This window comes from Phascolarctos cinereus, unplaced genomic scaffold, assembly GCF_003287225.1.
Source record: "Phascolarctos cinereus isolate Bilbo 61053 unplaced genomic scaffold, phaCin_HiC Scaffold_4;HRSCAF=312, whole genome shotgun sequence".
Lineage (NCBI taxonomy): Eukaryota > Metazoa > Chordata > Mammalia > Diprotodontia > Phascolarctidae > Phascolarctos > Phascolarctos cinereus.
The window spans coordinates 74,682,702-74,700,973 of NW_027555847.1; the positions used below are offsets into that span (position 1 = coordinate 74,682,702).

General features: G+C 38.1%; 1 protein-coding gene across 22 annotated transcripts in view; it reads right to left on the reverse strand.

Annotated features, from left to right (window-relative positions):
• IKZF1 (IKAROS family zinc finger 1) overlaps window positions 1-18,272 on the reverse strand; it is a 138,712-nt gene that overhangs the window by 6,040 nt on the left and 114,400 nt on the right. For 5 of the 22 annotated variants that reach the window (XM_020981312.2, XM_078152262.1, XM_078152265.1 and 2 more), the window contains 3 exons: window positions 14,360-14,527; window positions 8,082-8,207; window positions 1,595-1,729 (listed from right to left, as the gene is read on the reverse strand). The exons of 3 other annotated variants lie outside the window; for them this stretch is intronic. In XM_020981312.2, coding sequence (XP_020836971.1) covers window positions 1,595-1,729; window positions 8,082-8,207; window positions 14,360-14,527 — 429 coding nt within the window. The remainder of the gene's footprint in view (window positions 1-1,594; window positions 1,730-8,081; window positions 8,208-14,359; window positions 14,528-18,272) is intronic. 14 more of the 22 variants (XM_020981313.2, XM_020981315.2, XM_020981325.2 and 11 more) reach the window with 5 other exon arrangements.

The following is an 18,272-nucleotide window of genomic DNA, read 5'->3' on the forward strand; positions in this document are numbered from 1 at the left end:
ATTGCATATTCAGCCTTGAGTTTGCATTCATTTTAATCCAATTGTAGTCATTCACATGGGATAATGGGGTTCATTTAGCAGTTACCTGCTTTATGATTATGCACCCTTATCTACTGAACCAAAGATCTTTAGAATCTAACAGGGAGAAAAGTTTCAATAACTCATCATTCATACAGATAAAGTTAATCAAGTCTAAAGACTTCTATAAACTAAGTGACAGATATCCATCTTACAAACAGAAAATGGGTGGTGCTTCTGTTCACATAAGCTTAAAGTAAACACTGAATACTATTTCTGAATCTATACATGGAGTTGTCACTGTTCTCTCATCAGGTTTTTGAAATGATAATGAACATACTATATTGGTAAGGCTCACATATTCTACCAGCCACTTGCTATAACTGAATGCATTTTAACTCAGAACTAGGAGCTCAGAATTCAGAATTCTTAGAACAAGGAGTAATGAATGAAAGTTGCAGAGGAAAATTTTGGCTCAATGGAAAGAAAAACTTCCTAATTAGTGCTCAGAATTCAGAATTCTTAGAACAAGGAATAATGAATGAAAGTTGCAGAGGAAAATTTTGGTTCATGGAAAGAAAAACTTCCTAATTAGTGATCCAAAAACTTGCCTTGGGAAGAGGTGGCTTTTCTGTCATTGAAAGGGAATGCTTACTTCATTGACTCCTTTTCCCTATTTATTCTCATGATCATTGCTTTTTTTTTGGAATTCCTGCAAATTTCAAGGAATATATCTTTTTTTTTTTTTGACAATGATAGATCTAAATCTGAAGGCAATATTCCAAGCATAAACTTATCAGAGAAGGGTGTCGAGGAGTTTTATGTAATGATGCCTTTAGGTGTGAAGATCTAAAGAATGCCGGGCATTTCTGCCCCCGTCCTATGTAGCAAAATCACAGCATGCACATTACTGAAATAGATGCTGGTTTTAATGACTAAATGCACTTGGATTTTCGTTGCAGAGCTTAAGCTGAAGAAGTAAAAGCATCTCTTTTCAACTGGATTTCTGAATGTTATTTAGAGAGCACTGGACTTACAGCCAGAGCACAGAAGGTTGAGTGCCAGGTTCATTATTTGTTAGCTTTGTTAACACTCGGCACATCACTGAAAACCTCAGCCTCACTGTCTTCATCTGTCAAGTGGAATCAGATCACTTTTAATACTCACTTCAAAGGGTGAGAGTCAAATGCTAAAAGTACATGTAACTGTAAAGTTCTGTATGATTGTTATTGATTTCATTCACAAAGCTTAGCACTAGCCATTTACATTCTCTGACCCAGCAGGCCTTGCTCAAAATTCTACCTACAGGAGGCCTGGCAACAACATAGATGGAAGGCACACAAAATTGAGACAAAACAGATGCTGGTTTTTTTTTTCAACTGTCCATCTGTCAATAAACATTTGTTAAGCACCAACTAACGTCTACAAACAAGCCTTAAAGGAGGAGGAAATATTCAGCTTACCTTTTTTTTTTTTTTAAAGTTTCCTCCTTCTTTTACCCCCTAGCACAAAGCAAGTTTGAAAGCACCCATTAGCATGTTTGGTTTTTAAGAGACATCAAACGTTGAACTCTTACCCACAAATTTCTGAGGCATAGAGCTCTTACGTTTGGCGACGTTACTTGCTAGTCTATCCAGCACGAGGGATCTCTCAGATCCGATCTTGCACAAATCTTCAGCCATTTCACTATGGTTGGTTTCTTCTTTAATGACTAAAGCCAAGGGAAATCAGAATGATCAGCAATACAGATCTCAGTAAGGTTAAGGGCCCGTTCTGCTAAGACAACTGAGTAAAGTTGGAATAACTCAAGAGAAGCCCCTCGTTGACTTTCAATGCTCATAATGGTAGTGGCCAACTCTTAGAAACCTATTTCATTTTTTATTATTTATTTTCATTATTTTCATTTCTATTTTAATTATTTATTTAAGTGGACTATTTCAAAGTCCACTTAACTTTTCACAGGGGTTTCACATTAGATCCTCACAATAACCCTGTAATTTAGACGGAGCAGGAATTATAATTTATATGTAACAGATGGGAGGTACTCGGGCTCAGAGAGTTAACACATCCAATGTTATCCAAAATGCTACTCATAGAGAAGCAACTAGAACTCAGGCCTCCTGAATCCTAGATCGATGTATTTCCTAATATACCTCACTGCCTCCCATGTGCTAATTACACATGCTAGTGCTAATGATAGGAATCCAAGTACAAAGAAACATGTAGTTGCTTTGCAAATGAAGCATCAAATGTTCCTATATGTTCCAACTGCAAAAGGTTCAGGGTAGTGCACAGAGGGTTTTCTATTGAGTCTTGCCTAGTATGATCGAAAGGAACTCCATTTTCATCAGGAAATCTCAATAAGCACACTGGGTTAGTGATGGCCTTTTAGTAAAGGAGAGGCCATTCAGAGATGATAGTACTTTCTAATTTTTCAGAGTATTGCCATGAAAACTAAATTCAATTTTAATTAGTTCAATGGGTTATTATTTACTTCAGTATTGACCTCCTCCTGTTATAGGAATTTGTGGTTTTCCTCCAGTATTCCAAAAATAGAAAAGAGGTGGTTGATCAACTATGAGCAGTAAGAGGAAGTATTTAAAAATAGAGCTCCTTAACCTGGGGTCCACAGGTGTGTGTGGATAGATTTCGGGGGATCTGTGAACTTGGCTGGGAAAAAGTACACCTTTATTTTAATTCGATTGGTTTCCTTTTTAATTCTATACATTTTATTTTATGCGTTTAATAATGGTGATGATAGCTAGATAACATTTATATAGTGCAAAGTGTTTTTACAAATATTATCTCATTTTATCTTCACAACAATCAAGGAAAGTAAGATGGATTATTATCCTCATTTTACAGATGAGGAAACTGAGGTAAGCAGAAGTTAAGTGACTTGCCCAGGATCACAAAGCTAGTAAGTGTCCGAGGCTGGATTTAAACTCAGGTCTTCCTGATTGTAGGCCCAGTGCTCTATCCACTGTGTCACTTAGCTCCCTTTAAACAACAATATTTAAGAGCACGGAAGGATTCCATAGACTTTACCAGACTGCCAAAGAAGTCTGTGACATAAAAAAAATTAAGAACCTCTGGCTTAAAGTATGCTCATAGAGTATCCTCGATAAATATAGTAATCCTGTAAACTGACTAACTTAAGGACATTATCCAACACTGAAGAAAATGAAGAAAGGTGGTCTAATTATTATCATCTGCCCTCCAGTGGAGCCACTGTTGCGGCTCTTCCATAAAATTTCAAGTGCTTATGTGATGTAACTGAATAAATTATAATATATAATATAATATTAACACATAATATAATAATACATAGTATGAATTACATTAAATTGTATAACCATAAAGCGATAAGAGATCTTGGAGATGACATAGTACATTTTAAAAGTGGGGGAAACAGAGTCAGTACAATTTAGGGAAAGGAACTCTTAGATTTGGATTTCAAAAGACTTAATGAACTCAAATTCTGTCTATTCTACTTTTACCAGTAACCATATGAATGAGCCATGAGACCTTTCCTGGCTCTTTCTCTGCCCTCCCCAGTTGCTAGTACTATCTCCTCCTCAAATTATCTTGTATTAATTTTGTACATGTGAGCATGTTTTCTCCCATATTAGAATGGAAGCCCCTTGGAGAAATGGACTCTCACTTGGGTCTTTGTATTCCCAGAATTTAGCATTAGTGCTTGGCACATAATAACTACTTAATAAATGCTTGTTTGTTAATTGATTGACTTAATCTCTCTGGTTAAGAGAATTGACTTAGATGATCCTGAAGAGTCTCTTAAAACTCTAGATGCTATGATCAAATCATCAAGTACAGGTCAGACTAATCTTATGTCTATTTTGACAGAGCTACTAGACTGGCAGATAAGAAGAATGTTAACAAAGCATTTGACGATGTCTTGTGATTTCCTTATGGACAATTGGACAGATACAGAGGAGATAACAGAATTATGTAGATTTGGAGAGGATTCTCATGGGGACTTGGATCTGTGTTGGTTAACGTTTTTATCAACAACTGGCATGTTGGGATAAGCAACCTGCTTATCAAGTTTGAAGTTTACTCTAAGTTGGGAGGAGCCAAAAGATTCTTACAGGTTAGAATGATGGGTAATTCAAGAAGACAGAATTTAATAGGGATAAATGTAAAGTTCTTCACTGGGGCTCAAAAAATCAAAACCAACTGCATAAGTAGAGGTTGGGGGAGGAATGCCTAGGCTAGTGGTTCTCAAACATTTCTGGTGTCAAGATCCACTATTTTTCTTTTGGTGAGACTATCAGAGTTAAGTGACTTGCCCAGGGTCACACAGCTAGCAAGTGTCTGGATTTGAACTTAGGTCTTCCTGACCCCAGGGCCACTGCTCTAGCCACCTAGCTGCCCCGAGATCTGCTCTTAAAAATTGTTGAGGACTCCTCCCAAAGAATTTTGGTTCATATGGATTATATCAATAAGCAGCATCTTATTCTTATAAAAATAGTTTTGACCTCATGGACTCCCTAAAAGGGATCCCTAGGCCACACTTTGAGAACTGCTGGTTTGTGTATGAGACCTGAGTTTTTTAGTGTATCTATATGCTCAATAATGGTTGAGGGTGATAGGGTGATTAAAATAAAAGTGAATGCCACCTTAAGCTGCACTGCAGCATCACATACAGAGGAGGGACACAAGGTAGAGGGCATTAAGACAAGAGGAAGACTGGAAACCATCCTTTACAAGGATCATTTGAAGTAACTGAGGAAGCTTACATAGAAGATAAGACTTAGGAAGGACATGATAGCTTTTCTCAAGTTTTTGAAAGCAGCAGCAGAAGAATTAAGATTTGTTCTGACTCGTCCCCAAAAAGCAGAACTAAGATCATTGGGGGAAAGCTATCTTAACAATTAGAACCAGCCCAAAGTAGAAGAGGCTACCTCAGGAGGTAGGGTGTTCTCCTTTAATGGAAGTCTAAGTGGAGGCAGAATGTTGGTGGCAATGTCACAGAGGCGATTTCTGAACGGGAATAGATTAGATTGGATGGCCTCTGATGACCTTTCAACTCTGTGATTCTTTTTTTTTTCTTTTTTAGGTAATTGGGGTTGACTGACTTGCTCAGGGTCACACAGCTAGTAAGCATCAAGTGTTTGGTGTGAGGCTGGATTTGAACTTGGGTCCTCCTGACTTCAGGGCTGGTGGGTGCTTTACCCACTGCACCATCTAGCTGCCCCTCAACTCTGTGATTCTTTAAGTGACCACTCAAGACCACATAGCTAGTCAGTGGTTTAAGCTACTTTTGACATAATTATGCTGTTTATTAGCACAGTTCAAAGTTCATATCAAATGACAACTTTCACCTAGATCCCAGTGAGCTAAATTTTTCTGGTGTTCATGAATGAATTCTGTACCATTTCTCTTGTCATGCTTTAATAAAGCTAGCATTTATAGAGTGCTTTATGGTTTGCCAAGCACGTTAGAAAAAGTATCTCCTTTGATCTTCACAAGTAGGTGCTTTTATTATCCCACTTTATAGTGGAGGAAACTGAGGGAACAGAGGTTAAGTGACTTGCCCAAGGTCGCACAGATAGTAACTGTCTGAGGCTAAACTTGAACTCAGTTATTTCTAACTCCAAGGCAAGTGCTGTATCCAATGTCCCAGGTAGCTGCCTCTTTTTTCCTGCTAAGTGAAGAACTAAGAGTAACTTTGAAGCAAATGAGGGAGCTAATATGCCTGAGTTGGGTGATTTGGGCCAGAAGTGACTGAAGGAAAATACGAGGGTAAATGACTTAATGCTCCAAGCCCATGAATTCAGGAGTAATGATGATGATGATGATGGCACTTAATATGTGCCAAGCACTCTGCTAAGCACTTTACAACGATTATCTCACTTGGTCCTCAAAACGACCCTGGGAGCTGGGTGCTATTTTTACCCTCATTGTATATACAAATAAATTGAGGCAAACAGAGGTTAAGTGTCCTGCCCAGGTTGTCTGAGGCCGAATTTGAACTCAATTATGGAGGGTCTACTACACATCTAGCCCTGTAGTTGGTATTATAAAGGATATCAGAGTGGTCTATGAGAAGGTCTCTGCCTTCAAAAACTTTTTAGAGTGTCTTTAAGGAATCAATTGAACATCAGGAGTATATAATTCAGGGCTAAACTGAATAGAGCCAAGAGCCAGAATATATGGTACTGAAAGTAAGCTCCATTTATTTTGAAGCTAGAAACACGGTCATAATGTTTTATGGGACATCATTCCTTAGGAAATACTGCCATTTTCTTTGTCAACAGAATACAAAAATCATCACTTTGAGACTCCTAAATGTCCTAAATATATTGTCATAAACCCCTCTAGTCTTCAGAGTCAGGAGGAATACGGGTTTGAATCCTTGCTCCAATGTTTACAGGCTGTAGGAATTTAGGTAAGTCATTTACCTTGTCTGAGTCTCAACTTCCTCATCTGTCAAATGAGAGTAATCACACTGTCTACTTCACGGTGCTGCCATAAAGCTTAAAGTACTATTTAAATCCTGATAAGATTATTGCAACTCTATGGTAATACCCTTTATTATTAGCTAATGAGCTGACTAATACATTTGGTTGTATAAAGATCACTGGATTTTAACCAAATTTAACCCATCCTTTCTATCAAGCCAAGGCTCTTCTTTTCTGTCTTCAAATTTTTAATCCTTTAACAAAATCAGAAGGGGGTACAGCTTATGGCACCATCCCCTGTCCTAACCCAGCTTCCTTCCATGTAACTATCAGGTTTATCTACTCTGTATTATCGGATGACATGTGAAACACATTCATGTACTACTCCAAAGCTGCATTAGGAAGAGGGAGCATCGGTGCTCAGAGGTCAAACGCAACCTTTGCATTTCATCATTTGGCTGTCAGGGTCAGACAAATATGTAAAACATGCAGCTAATCAAACAAGAGGCAAGTTTACATGTTACCCCCTCTGACATTCCCCTCCCTTCCTTGAGACTGTTGAGCTCTCTTCCTGAACTGATGTAGAAAAGCCTTTCCTACAAGCTCTGCCTTGCAAACCTTTGAAAATAATAATAACAACAATAGCATGTATATAGTGCTTATTATGTGCCAGGCACTGTGCTAAGTGCTTTACAATTTTTATCTTATTTGATCCACATAACAACCTTGAGAGGTAAGTACTACTATTATCTCCACTTTATAGATGAGGGAACTGAGGCAGACGGAGGTTAAATGACTTGTCCAAGGTCACACAGCTAGTAAGTGATGAGGTCATATTTGAACTCAGGTTTTCCTGACTCCAGGCTCAGCACTCCATCCACTGCACCACTGTGCCTATTTTAATATATGAGTTTTCAGTTAGGACTCATGTGCTTTATTTCCCAGGGACATACTCATATTATATACTTGATATAAGACTTGAGGACTTCTGAAATGATTTGTTCATAATGATATTTCATAGCTCCAATAACTACTAAGCATAAACCTGAGATCTACAGGGCTAAGTTTTTTAAAAAAAGATGAAAAGGAAAAAGAAAAAAAAAGACACAGGTCCAAAGGTGTTTCTTTTATGCTACGATTTCAACAGCCTTCACAAAATACAACAGTAGACAGTGTTGCCTCATCCTGGGAGTAGGCTCTAGCCAATATTTCAGCCTGGTGTTTGCCAGCACAATGGAATAAAGCCATATTGTAATAATGGCCAGTGGCTTTAGGTGTAGTATCTCCTTTCTGCCTCATCTGAGAGGTATGTGCTGCTATTATCATCCCCATTTTACAGATGAGGCTCAAAAGGGTTAAATGACTTACCCAGGGCCACTCAGGTTGAAAGTACCTAAGGTAGGATTCAAAACCTAGGTTTTCCTGACTCCAGGCCCAGCATCCTAGCCAACTAACATGCTTTCTTTCATCACAGCAATAAGTTCCATGCCCTAACCCTTGAGATGTTTCCTGGGGAAAGAGAATGGTGTGTATGTAAAGGTGTACTGTCTAAGTGACTTACTTCCATGGGGACATTCTTGCACTGGCTCCATTAGAGCCACTTGTGGGGTTGGTCTGGGTTCCTGGAGCTCTTACCTGGGTACAGAGTGTCTGGGAGGCCCATGCTTTGTAAGTAGTTGTGGCAACGCTCTTTATGTTCCTCTAAAGAGCTTCGCTGTTTATAGCTTCGGCCACAATATCCACATTTGTGAGGTTTACCAACTGCAGAAAACACAATTGAGTTCGAGACCCCAATTAAATGTCTGCCTTGAGTGTAATGGAAATGCACACAATATAGTCATTAGGAAAAATTAAAAAAAAAGAAAAGAAAAGAAAAGAAAAGAAAAAGCAGAATTCAACTCTGAGAGCTTTAAAAGGCAATATCGATTTGGCCAAAATGCTCCTATTAAACAGGTTTAATACTTCAGTGGTTCCTACATGGTGGCCAAGAATTCCAGCTCCTAATCTTACTTTATATATATTTGTATAGCACACTAATTGTGAAATTAACTTTCTCTCCCCAAAGCGGCCTAATGGGCCATGTAACTTTTCAAGATGAAACTTTTATCCTTTGTCTAGGAATTCGGGAAGGTTGTGAGTCGGGGGTGGAAGAGGTTTCAATGATGTATCAATCGTAGTTATGTCTATGAAGCAAGGCTCAAGACTGAGTTTACATTCTGGATAAGGCCCAGCACAGTAACGTAGGCAGACCTACTGAAAACAAGAACAGAAGGATAGTATAATTATCCGTGAGGCAAAGCATTGCTAACTTGCCACCTCCAGATCACCTCAAAGAATGATTTTATTCAAATGAGTATTTTATGTTCCAAAAAAGTACTTTTCTACCTCTAACATGCTATAGAACTAATTGAACCTGAAGAATTTTGTGTGTGTGTGTGTTTTTTAAACACTTAGTTTCTAATAGACTAGCTGTTTCTGAATTTTAAGTGATACTAACAGAAAGCATGACAACCAGGTCTCGTTCTACAAAGTCTCAAGGAAATTGAATTTTATTGGTGAGATGGAACTTTGGGGCTTTCTTCTTAATTTCTGACCTTTCGATAAAGAGCGTGTGAATATTCAATGTAAAAAATGGAATTCTCCTTTATGGCCTCCTAATAGTACTTAATTGCACATTATAAGGAATCAAACCATCAAAAGTATGAGTGTTTAGTGATACAATTTAAGATAATGCCAAAAGATAAGGGCTGAGCTTACTCCCTGGGTTAAAAAAAAAATCTTATATCTAAATATGCAATAGAGGCCAAAATCTGACACCATGAGCATTTAATTATGGAACAAAGGAAGCTAAGTTGGTATTTTGGATCATAGACCTAGAAGAAAAAAGGAAACTTTAAGGTCATCGAATCTAGCTCCCTCATTTAATCTGAGGCCCAGAGAGTTTGAGTGACTTGCTTTATGTCATACAGGAGTAAATGGCAAAGCCAGGATTTCAACTCAGGCACCAATACTCCAAGTTCAATGTCCTTTCCAATAAAATCTGAGAATATAAACTCCTTGAAGGCAAGCATCATTTGTTTTTGTTTGTTTTTTATCTGAAGTCCCCAGCACAGTGCTTGACACATAGGAGATGTTTAATAAATGCTTACTGAATTCAATCTGAAGAAAGTAACATCTAGCACTCTATTTAATAATAGCCCTTGTCAAAATGCTGAATAAAACTTCAGATCTCCCTGTGTGCTGCTGTTGTAGTTTAAAAGGGTGCAAACAGCAAGGGCTATTTACTTTCCCATGATAACACTTTGTCTTCTGGTATGTCATTCCAGAAGATAAGCTGTTTATGAATAGTGCTCTTCCCAGCTCTCCTCCGTGAAATATACCCTATATTACAATTTCTGTGTAAATAATTTAGTTTAGCTAAGGCATAATTCAGGAGACTGTGGGCAAGGAACAAACTCACAGACAGAAAAGGAACCTTTGCCTCAGCAATTTGGATGGGTATCCTCTCACTAGGAACAGAAGAAAGATGGATGGATTGTCTTTATCTTGTGGTCTTGTATAACTCCTTGTGGAATGTGATCTTTTAAAAAAAATTATTTTTAGTGATCTTTAGGGATATTCCTTAAATGGAAGGTCCATGGAGGATCTGCTGATACCAATGACGGGGTATATAGAACTGCAGGTCTTTGATTTAGCAAGATCCTTAAACCAAGTCATCAGTTAACTGATATTAAGTAGAACTATAAGTCTAAAGCTGGAAGGATCCTGAGAAGCCATTTTGTCCTACCTCCTTGTATTTTAGATGATAAGGCCCAAGCAGGTAAGGTAACTTGCCCAAGGTCTAATAGGGAGCAAGGAAAAAGCCAGGATTTGAACTTGGTTTCTGTGACTCCAACTTCAACACTCTTTACTCTGTGCTACACTACTTCAGTGCTTCAAACAGTTCCTGGCACATAGTAGGCACCTAATAAATAAATGCTCATTGGTTACCTTCCCATTTAACAGCTAGCTAAAGCATTTTTAAAAATTAAAGTATTTGTGTATGGCCATGGAATCTAGGGGACAGGACAGAATTTATTCACTGTGAAAACCAACAATCTACTGTAAATCTTATGTTTAGAGGAGTCATGAGAATTACATATTAAGGGATGCTGTGTTAATAATAACTCCTATCTGTGTGGCATTTTAAGACTTTGGAAGTGTTCAAAACAACCGTGCCTCTGAGGCATTATTATCTCCATTTTACAGATGAAGAAACTGAGTATTAGAGAGGTTGAGTGGCTTGCTCAGTGTCAAAGTGGTCTTCAAACCTGGGTATCCTGACCCCAGATCCAGCACTCTTTTCCCTATGCTGTCCCACTGTAGTCATTTTAAGCTTATGTAAAGACTAGAAAAAAATATTCTCTACTTACATTACCACCATTTTCATTGAGTGAAGACCCAAGGATTCACCTGATCTTTAATAAAACTTCAACACTGAAAGCTGGGAAGCAGCAGAAATCATTTTGTGTCCCTGGGAGCCAGGTACCAATAATGTGTTAGGACATTAGATTAGCTGTCAGAGCTGGATACATTCTGGTGTGCTCACTCTGGTTTTTCGTCTAGCTTAGAGTCGCTATACTATACAAGCTAAGGTGTGCCATGGCAGCACACACAGATCCACTGCCTGTCATGTCTGATTACTTAAGTAATTAGTCAGGATTGGGGCAAGATACTGTTGTGCCTCAAGTAAAATGAGCAGCCACGAGGCTGGAATAATATCTGGGGGCAGTTCCCACACCTAATTGTCCTCCTGTATCAGATTCTGTGTTATAAGCAGAGATAAAAGAAATCAACATGACTTTACATTGGAATGAAAGAGTTCCCAGTCCTGGATCTGTCTTATTAGTTGAAATTAAACACTTTCAGCTGCCAGTGATGAGCCAGTGACAAGAGATTCCTACAAATGCCTCATCCTGCTCATAAACATAGCTAAACCTCTTAGTATAATCACTCATATTTTCTGCTAGAATGGAAAGTTATGTCTTTAACCAGTGTGGGTATTGTCATGCCAGTGAATGACGATCCTAGACATAACTGTCCTCTATCTGACTGTTTGATAAATGAGAGATGCATCCTACCACTTTCCTCATCTGTAAAACAGGGGGGTTAGACTAATAATAATTCACATTCCTCTACTGTTTTAAGGCTTACAGGGCCCTTTTTTTTTTTACAAGCCTTTCTTATCTCCATTTTCAAATGTGGGAACTGAGGCTCAGATTTGTTCATGGTGACACAGCTAGAAAGGGTCCTAGCACAATGAATCACATATACATGGTGTTTAATAAATGTTTATTGAATTGAGCATGATTTAAATCCAGGTCTTTTGACCCGGATTCTTTTCATTGTACACTCTCAGGAGACTAGATGACCTTTTCTTTGCTTATATTATATTCTAGTAGGCACATCTCGGATTCATCAGATTATTGAGATCTGAGCAGGGTGGTAGGTCTACATATCCTATTTTTAACAATCATTCAACTCACAACCATCCTTGGTAACCCTTTCAAATACTTAAAAATCTTTATTGCCAAATTGCAGCCTTGACTTTTTGAGAGTCAGTACTACAATGCTCCCTAGTATGTAGACGAGTAGATTAATAAAATAAACCTTATCCACTCATTATAACTAGTTAACTTCCTCAGTCAAGAGGGTAAATGATTATCTTAAAGCCTATTCTAATGTGTACAGACAACATGGTCTCACAGATCCAGTGGTACACTATTCATTTTTCTATACAACTATCTAAGAAATGTGTAAAATATATAATTGATTTCTCTCTCTCCATCTTGTTGTTGATGTTCATTTATAATATTATTTCATTGACTTAAGATGTTTAGAAAGGGGAGCTTTAAATCTGATGCTAAGGGAAAGTTAATATCATTATTCATACCAAATGATGCAAAAGGATTCGACTTTCTTGTTGCAGATTCCTTCCTCTTGGAGATCCCTGCTCCCTGGTCCTCAAGCTCTACTTCACCAAATGGGAGGGAATATGAAGAATTGATTCCACTTCCATTCAGTTACTCGTTTACATACTAAGTATACCAATAACAGTACAATGGATTTAGCAAATGTCTTTCTTACAAGAATCTTAAAAGCCTTCACTTAGATGTTCTATTTAAGGAGATTTCATGTAGGCATCAGACAATACCCAGCCTCACAACACTGCTGATAAGTAGGTGGATGACTGCAATAGTGATGCCTCTTTAACTAGTAGAGAACCAGTCATGGATATTAAATGCGTGTGACATAGCATTGTTGAATGGAGATAGAACTTTCATTCATAGTATTATAACCCCACTTCTCTTTTTCTTTTTTTCCATTCCTTTTAATGCAGGTCTATCTTTGTTGGCTGCATATCCTGCTCTCTCTCTCTCAGGAAAACCCCTATCACAACCACTGCTTAAAACTCAAAACCTTTATGAGATTTATTTGGGAAATGACTATAACAACTTCTCAGATCTGTAGTCCAATAAAGGAAACTTTAAAAGCTCATGAAGTAGTTCACCAGTGGTTCCAAGCTGTTGAATTCTCTCTTAGGTCACCCATTTCATTAGTTTCATGTTTGCTCATCTCTACTAGGAAAAACAGAGAAGTGATTCCACATGACCCTAGTACAAAAGAAGCTGACTATCTATTATTATACATTCTTCTAGACTCTAACACCTTGAAGGCAGGGCCTATGTCTAATTCATCTTTGTGTACCTCAGAGGTACTATCTTGTATGTTCCAGGTATTCAACAAAGATTTATGGAATGAATGGATAAAATGAATGACCTAGTGCATCTATGAGTTCCTTGAGGGCAGTGACTGTGTTTTCTATTCCTTTCTATCTCTTCCTTCCCCCACTAGCTTCCAAGGCACTGTTTATTGTATTGTGGATACTCAATGAATGTTACTAACTGAATGTGATTTGAAAAAAAAAACTACTCTGAAAACCATATTATGTAACATCAAATCAAAGCTAGAGATTTCAATGAAATACTTTATCCTCTACTTAACTGCAGGAAGATCTGAGTTATTAGTAGCCAGTTTTTCAGATAGCAAAAGACCTGATGTGGTTTCTATACAGGTAGGAAAAAAGCAGGATTTGTCTAGAACTCCAGAAAGAATTATCAAGAGAATGTTAAGAAATTCTAGCTTCTGGAATCTACTGTAGTCTTACATAGGGGGAAAAAGGTAAAGGGAACCTCTTCTCAATATGTGGCTCTGATCTGAATTTTCTAATTCCAGAATTAATTGGCTTCAAGTGTTAGAATCATTAAGACCACAGTCCAAGGGAGTCTGGTTTCAACCACTTAACAAATGGTGGCAGAATCTAAACTGACTTGATCAACCAGCTCTGGAAAGCAAAATATCACATTGCTGACACTGGAAAATACACCCTTGGTAAAGACAGTAGTAGGCCAGGCATTAAAAAAGATTGAAAAAGTTATCTGAAATTACTATTTGATATCACTGGCATCAATAGTACTTCTAGGTAAAAATCAAATCAAAATATTACTTGACTTTGAACTCTTTGATCAAATTGACTGAGAAAAAGAAGGATGGAGTTACTTTGGAAATGGGTCACCTAAGGTAGGACTCCCAATAAACCTGCCCCTTCTTTACCTTCCACCATATATTACCAACAGGGATAAGAAAGTCGAAGTAGAGAAAGTTTGCCACTCTTCTGGCAAAAGAACTTGGATGGATTTGGAAGCTTTGGATTGAAGATGGAATTAAGGCCAGTGCCTAAGGACTCCCTTCCTTCCTGTGAAATACATCAAACACACGTGGTGGCAGCCAAGATGTTCACGTTCATCTCGGAAACAAGAGGGGGGAGGCTGAGCTTCTTGGGGCCCATGGGTATTGCTACCTAAGGGACCTACCCGAATGAGTCCTCAGGTGACCTGTGAGGGCATCCCTCCTGCGGCATGCATAGTTACACAGATGACACTTGAAGGGCTTTTCACCAGAATGCAACTTGATATGACGGAGGAGGTTGCCTTTCTGAGTAAAAGAGGCACCACACTGATTGCACTGGAAAGGGCGTTCTCCTGCAAGAGGGAGAGGAAGAAATATGTGAGAACAAAAATCTAACACGGGAACAAGAGAAAGATTTCAGTGAAAAAGTTGTTTTCCCACTGGTGCTCCATGACTTCTACCGGCTGCAGGTTTGATAGAACATGAGGCTTTCAGACTAAACCTGCCAGTTTCTAAACGCTTCACTGGTTGGGTCAATTTGATCTGAAAATCTAATTTTTTTTTCCTAAATCAGAATGGCACATCACAATGCAAATTCAAACTCATTTAAATAAAGTGACTGCAACATTTTGTGTTGAAGAGCCACTCTTCCTGATCAGCAGTTTTGGAATAAACCAATATCCAATTTTGCGTGTTGTGGCATTTGGTGGGGTTTTTAATGTGGCTTTTTTCAAAGGGTCTTTAAAATATGCCACTGAAGCAGCAAAATAAAAAGGAAACTCATTAAAAATGCATTTCAGGATCACAAGTTCATTTCAGCGTTACATTCTTATATTTAAATGAAAGGCACTTCATTATAACAGTTATAATAACTTCTTTCATTTACATTTTCCCTGTATTTTCCCTTTCAATTTCTTCTCCATTACCTGTCTGTCCCTAAGCAGCCAAATCAGGAAAAAGAGAGAAGGGAGAAGAGAGAGAGAGAGGGACGAGAAGAGAAGAGAGAGAGATAGAGAGAGAGAAGAGAGAGAGAGAAAGAGAGAGGGAGAGAGAAGAAAGAGAAAGAAAGAGGAGAGAGGAGAGAGAAAAGAGAGGAGAGAGAGGAGAAGAGAGAGAGAGAGAGAGAGAGGAGAGAGAGAGAGAAACAGAGAGAGAGAGAGAGAGAGAGAGAGAAACAGAGAGAGAGAGAGAGAGAGAGAGAGAGAGGAGAGAGAGAGAGAGAGATTGAATAAAGTAAGAAGTTAAGATACTATGAAGGAAACTGTCTTCAAATTAAAGTCCTGTCTCTCCATGTGGCAGGATTATAAAATCTGAGTTGTATTAATGTTGTTTGTTCTTTCTTCCTTCCCTCAAATCCTCTTTCCTCCATATCCTAAAATCTTAAAATTCTTATTTCTCTAAATTTATTGGAAGTGTAAATTTGAGAAGAAAGCTTAATAGCTTAAATTATATTATTTATTATTATTATTGGGGTTTTTATTTTGGGGGGATGTGGGAGTAATATTTATAATCTCTTTTGAAACCAAAGTATGTGACTCAAAAAATGTGTAGATCTTTCTAAGTGTGATAGCTTATGTTCTGGGCTTTAACAAAGGGGTAAACCAGTGAAAATTTACATAAGAAAAGAATGTTAAATGCTGCTATCATTCTAAGGAGTTCTGAGACTTAGGAGATCAACCAGCTGGACATTTAATTTAACCCTTCAAATCACATGAGTTATTTATTTCTATATTTCATGGGAAAAAAACATTTGAGTTTAAGTCTTTTTGAAGATGAACCCTTCAACTTGGGCAAGTGTTAGGTGACAGATTATCATGAACTTAAGATACCTTCAAAAACATTTAATTATACTTATTTTTCTTAAGAATTATTTCTTGAGCTAGGCTTCCATATAGCAGAATTTAACCTGCTTTAAGAACTGATTGACATGTTTTAGGTCAACTAAATGTTGGCAATCAATGGTAAATGGAAGTTTAGATTGAGCTAGAAAAGTCTATATTGGGTTGATTTTTAAAATCTGATGAGCATCTAAACTCCAAGATATAAAGCTACAATGTCACAGCTGAAATGGACCACAGAGGTGGGGATGAATCTCTACAGAAGGAACAACTTTTTAAAAGTCTAAAGTCAAAAAAAAGCCAGAGTTCCCTTCACAGTATCTTAACCTCTCCTTTCAATCTATTGTTCTCTGCTTCTGTCTGCTTACCCCCACACCCTTCTCTCTCAACTTAGTATTTTAACTTCTCATTTTATTCTAGCTGTTTTTCTCTTTTTTTCTTTCTCTGTGTTGCTGGTTGGCCCCTCCCTCCCAATCCCCCTCCAGGTCTGGCGGCTATTACAATGACTGGGAAAAAAATAATAATATCCAATTGTAGGGTGGTTGGTAGGTTTCAATATCTGTATTAATGCCACAAAGCTGAATTGTGTTTTCTTCCCAGATTTTAATTTCTGGATTGCACTTTCCCAAGAATGCAGAAAAGATTTAGAGTCAAATAATGTGATATCGCTAGTCAGTCTAAATCTCTGTGTCTGATGATAAGAAACTTGGGGGGCAGATCTGAAAGCAGAATTTAAAAACAGCTGAAAACAAGATCTCATTGACGAACTCCCAAAACGAAGGATCAGTTAATTCTCAATATGCAGCTTTTTCTGTCAGTCAGCATTTTATTTCTTAGTTTCTTATTTTAATTTGGAAAAGTGGACATAAAAGAAAAGGATGTTCAGAGTGTGTAGGGAGACCCATAATGTGTAAGAATAAAATGTGTTTCTAGCCTCCAGTTCTCATTTTGACAAGGTGAAACCTCAGGCTATGTGGGAAAGAAAGGCAGCTGGAGAATCTAAAATTCTGTAGACATTCATAGCAAGTATGTGGGGGCACAAGCCTTCCCACACAGATGGCACCTATGGTGTGATCTAAGCCCAGAGCACCTATACCTAGGTTGCAAAAAAGGAAAAAAAAAAGCAGCTAGCCTCTGTTCGGAAAAGTGGCTGCTGTTTCCTTCCTAAATTTGAAATGGATACAAGAAAACATGAATGTGTATGCCTCAGCAGGAAGAATTTTCTTTAAAGCATGAGTAGTGAAGTCAGTCTGAGAAGAGGAAAGGTGGGTTGCTGACAGTCAAGTCAACTTTTTTTAGAACAAGACACAGAAGAAAGGGAGGCATCGTTTCTTAGAAAGTAAAATCTGTCTTTTAATTTGAGTAACTACTTCTCAGATTTCCTGCTCTGTGTCTTAGATATTTATATATTCCTCCTGGCCAAGTTTACTGGAACTCCAATTTTTTTTTTTTGTCTGAATGCCTAAGCACGCATAAATATGTACCTTAGTTAGGGTGTGGTGCCTTTTTGTAGGTCATACTCCAGGCAGTTAGAACAGAGTGTCAAGCCTCAAGCTAGTCTTCTGGTTGGTCTCCCTGCCCTAAATCTCTCCCCTCTGCAGTCCACCCTCCACTAATCTGTCAAAGTGGTCTTCCTTAAACCCAAGTCGGTACAAGTCACTCCTCTACTGAACATTTTTCAGTGGTTCCCCATTAACTTCAGGATCAAATATAAACTCTTATCTTTGACTTTTAAAGCTCTTCATAGCCTGAACCCTTCCTACTTTTCCTGTCTTTTTATGCCTTACTTCCCCCTGCCAAGAAAACATTCCCTCTCCTGACTCTGAATTTTGACTGGCTGTCTCCCACACTTGGAATTCTCTTCTTCCTCATCGATGCCTCCTAGGCTTCCTTTAAGTTTTAGCTAAAGTCCTACCTTCTTCAAGAATTCTTTCCCAATCCTCCTTAATTTTAGGTCCTTTCCTCAGATGATTATCTCCAATTTATCCTGTATATAGCTTGCTTGTACATAGTTGCTTACACGCTGTCTACCCTATTAGATTATGATTTCCTTGAGGGTGGGGACTGTTGTTGACTTTTCTTATGTGTGCTTATGTCTTTCACATAGTAAGTATTTAACAAAACCTTTCTGAATTAACTTGATTCCCTAGAGATGTTCTTGGGGGAAACCTATTCCAGGGGGGTACATGAGTGAATGTTACCGTAGTATGTGCTAGTAAAAGGTTTTCTATTTATTTAGTTGAGTTCATAATGCCATATT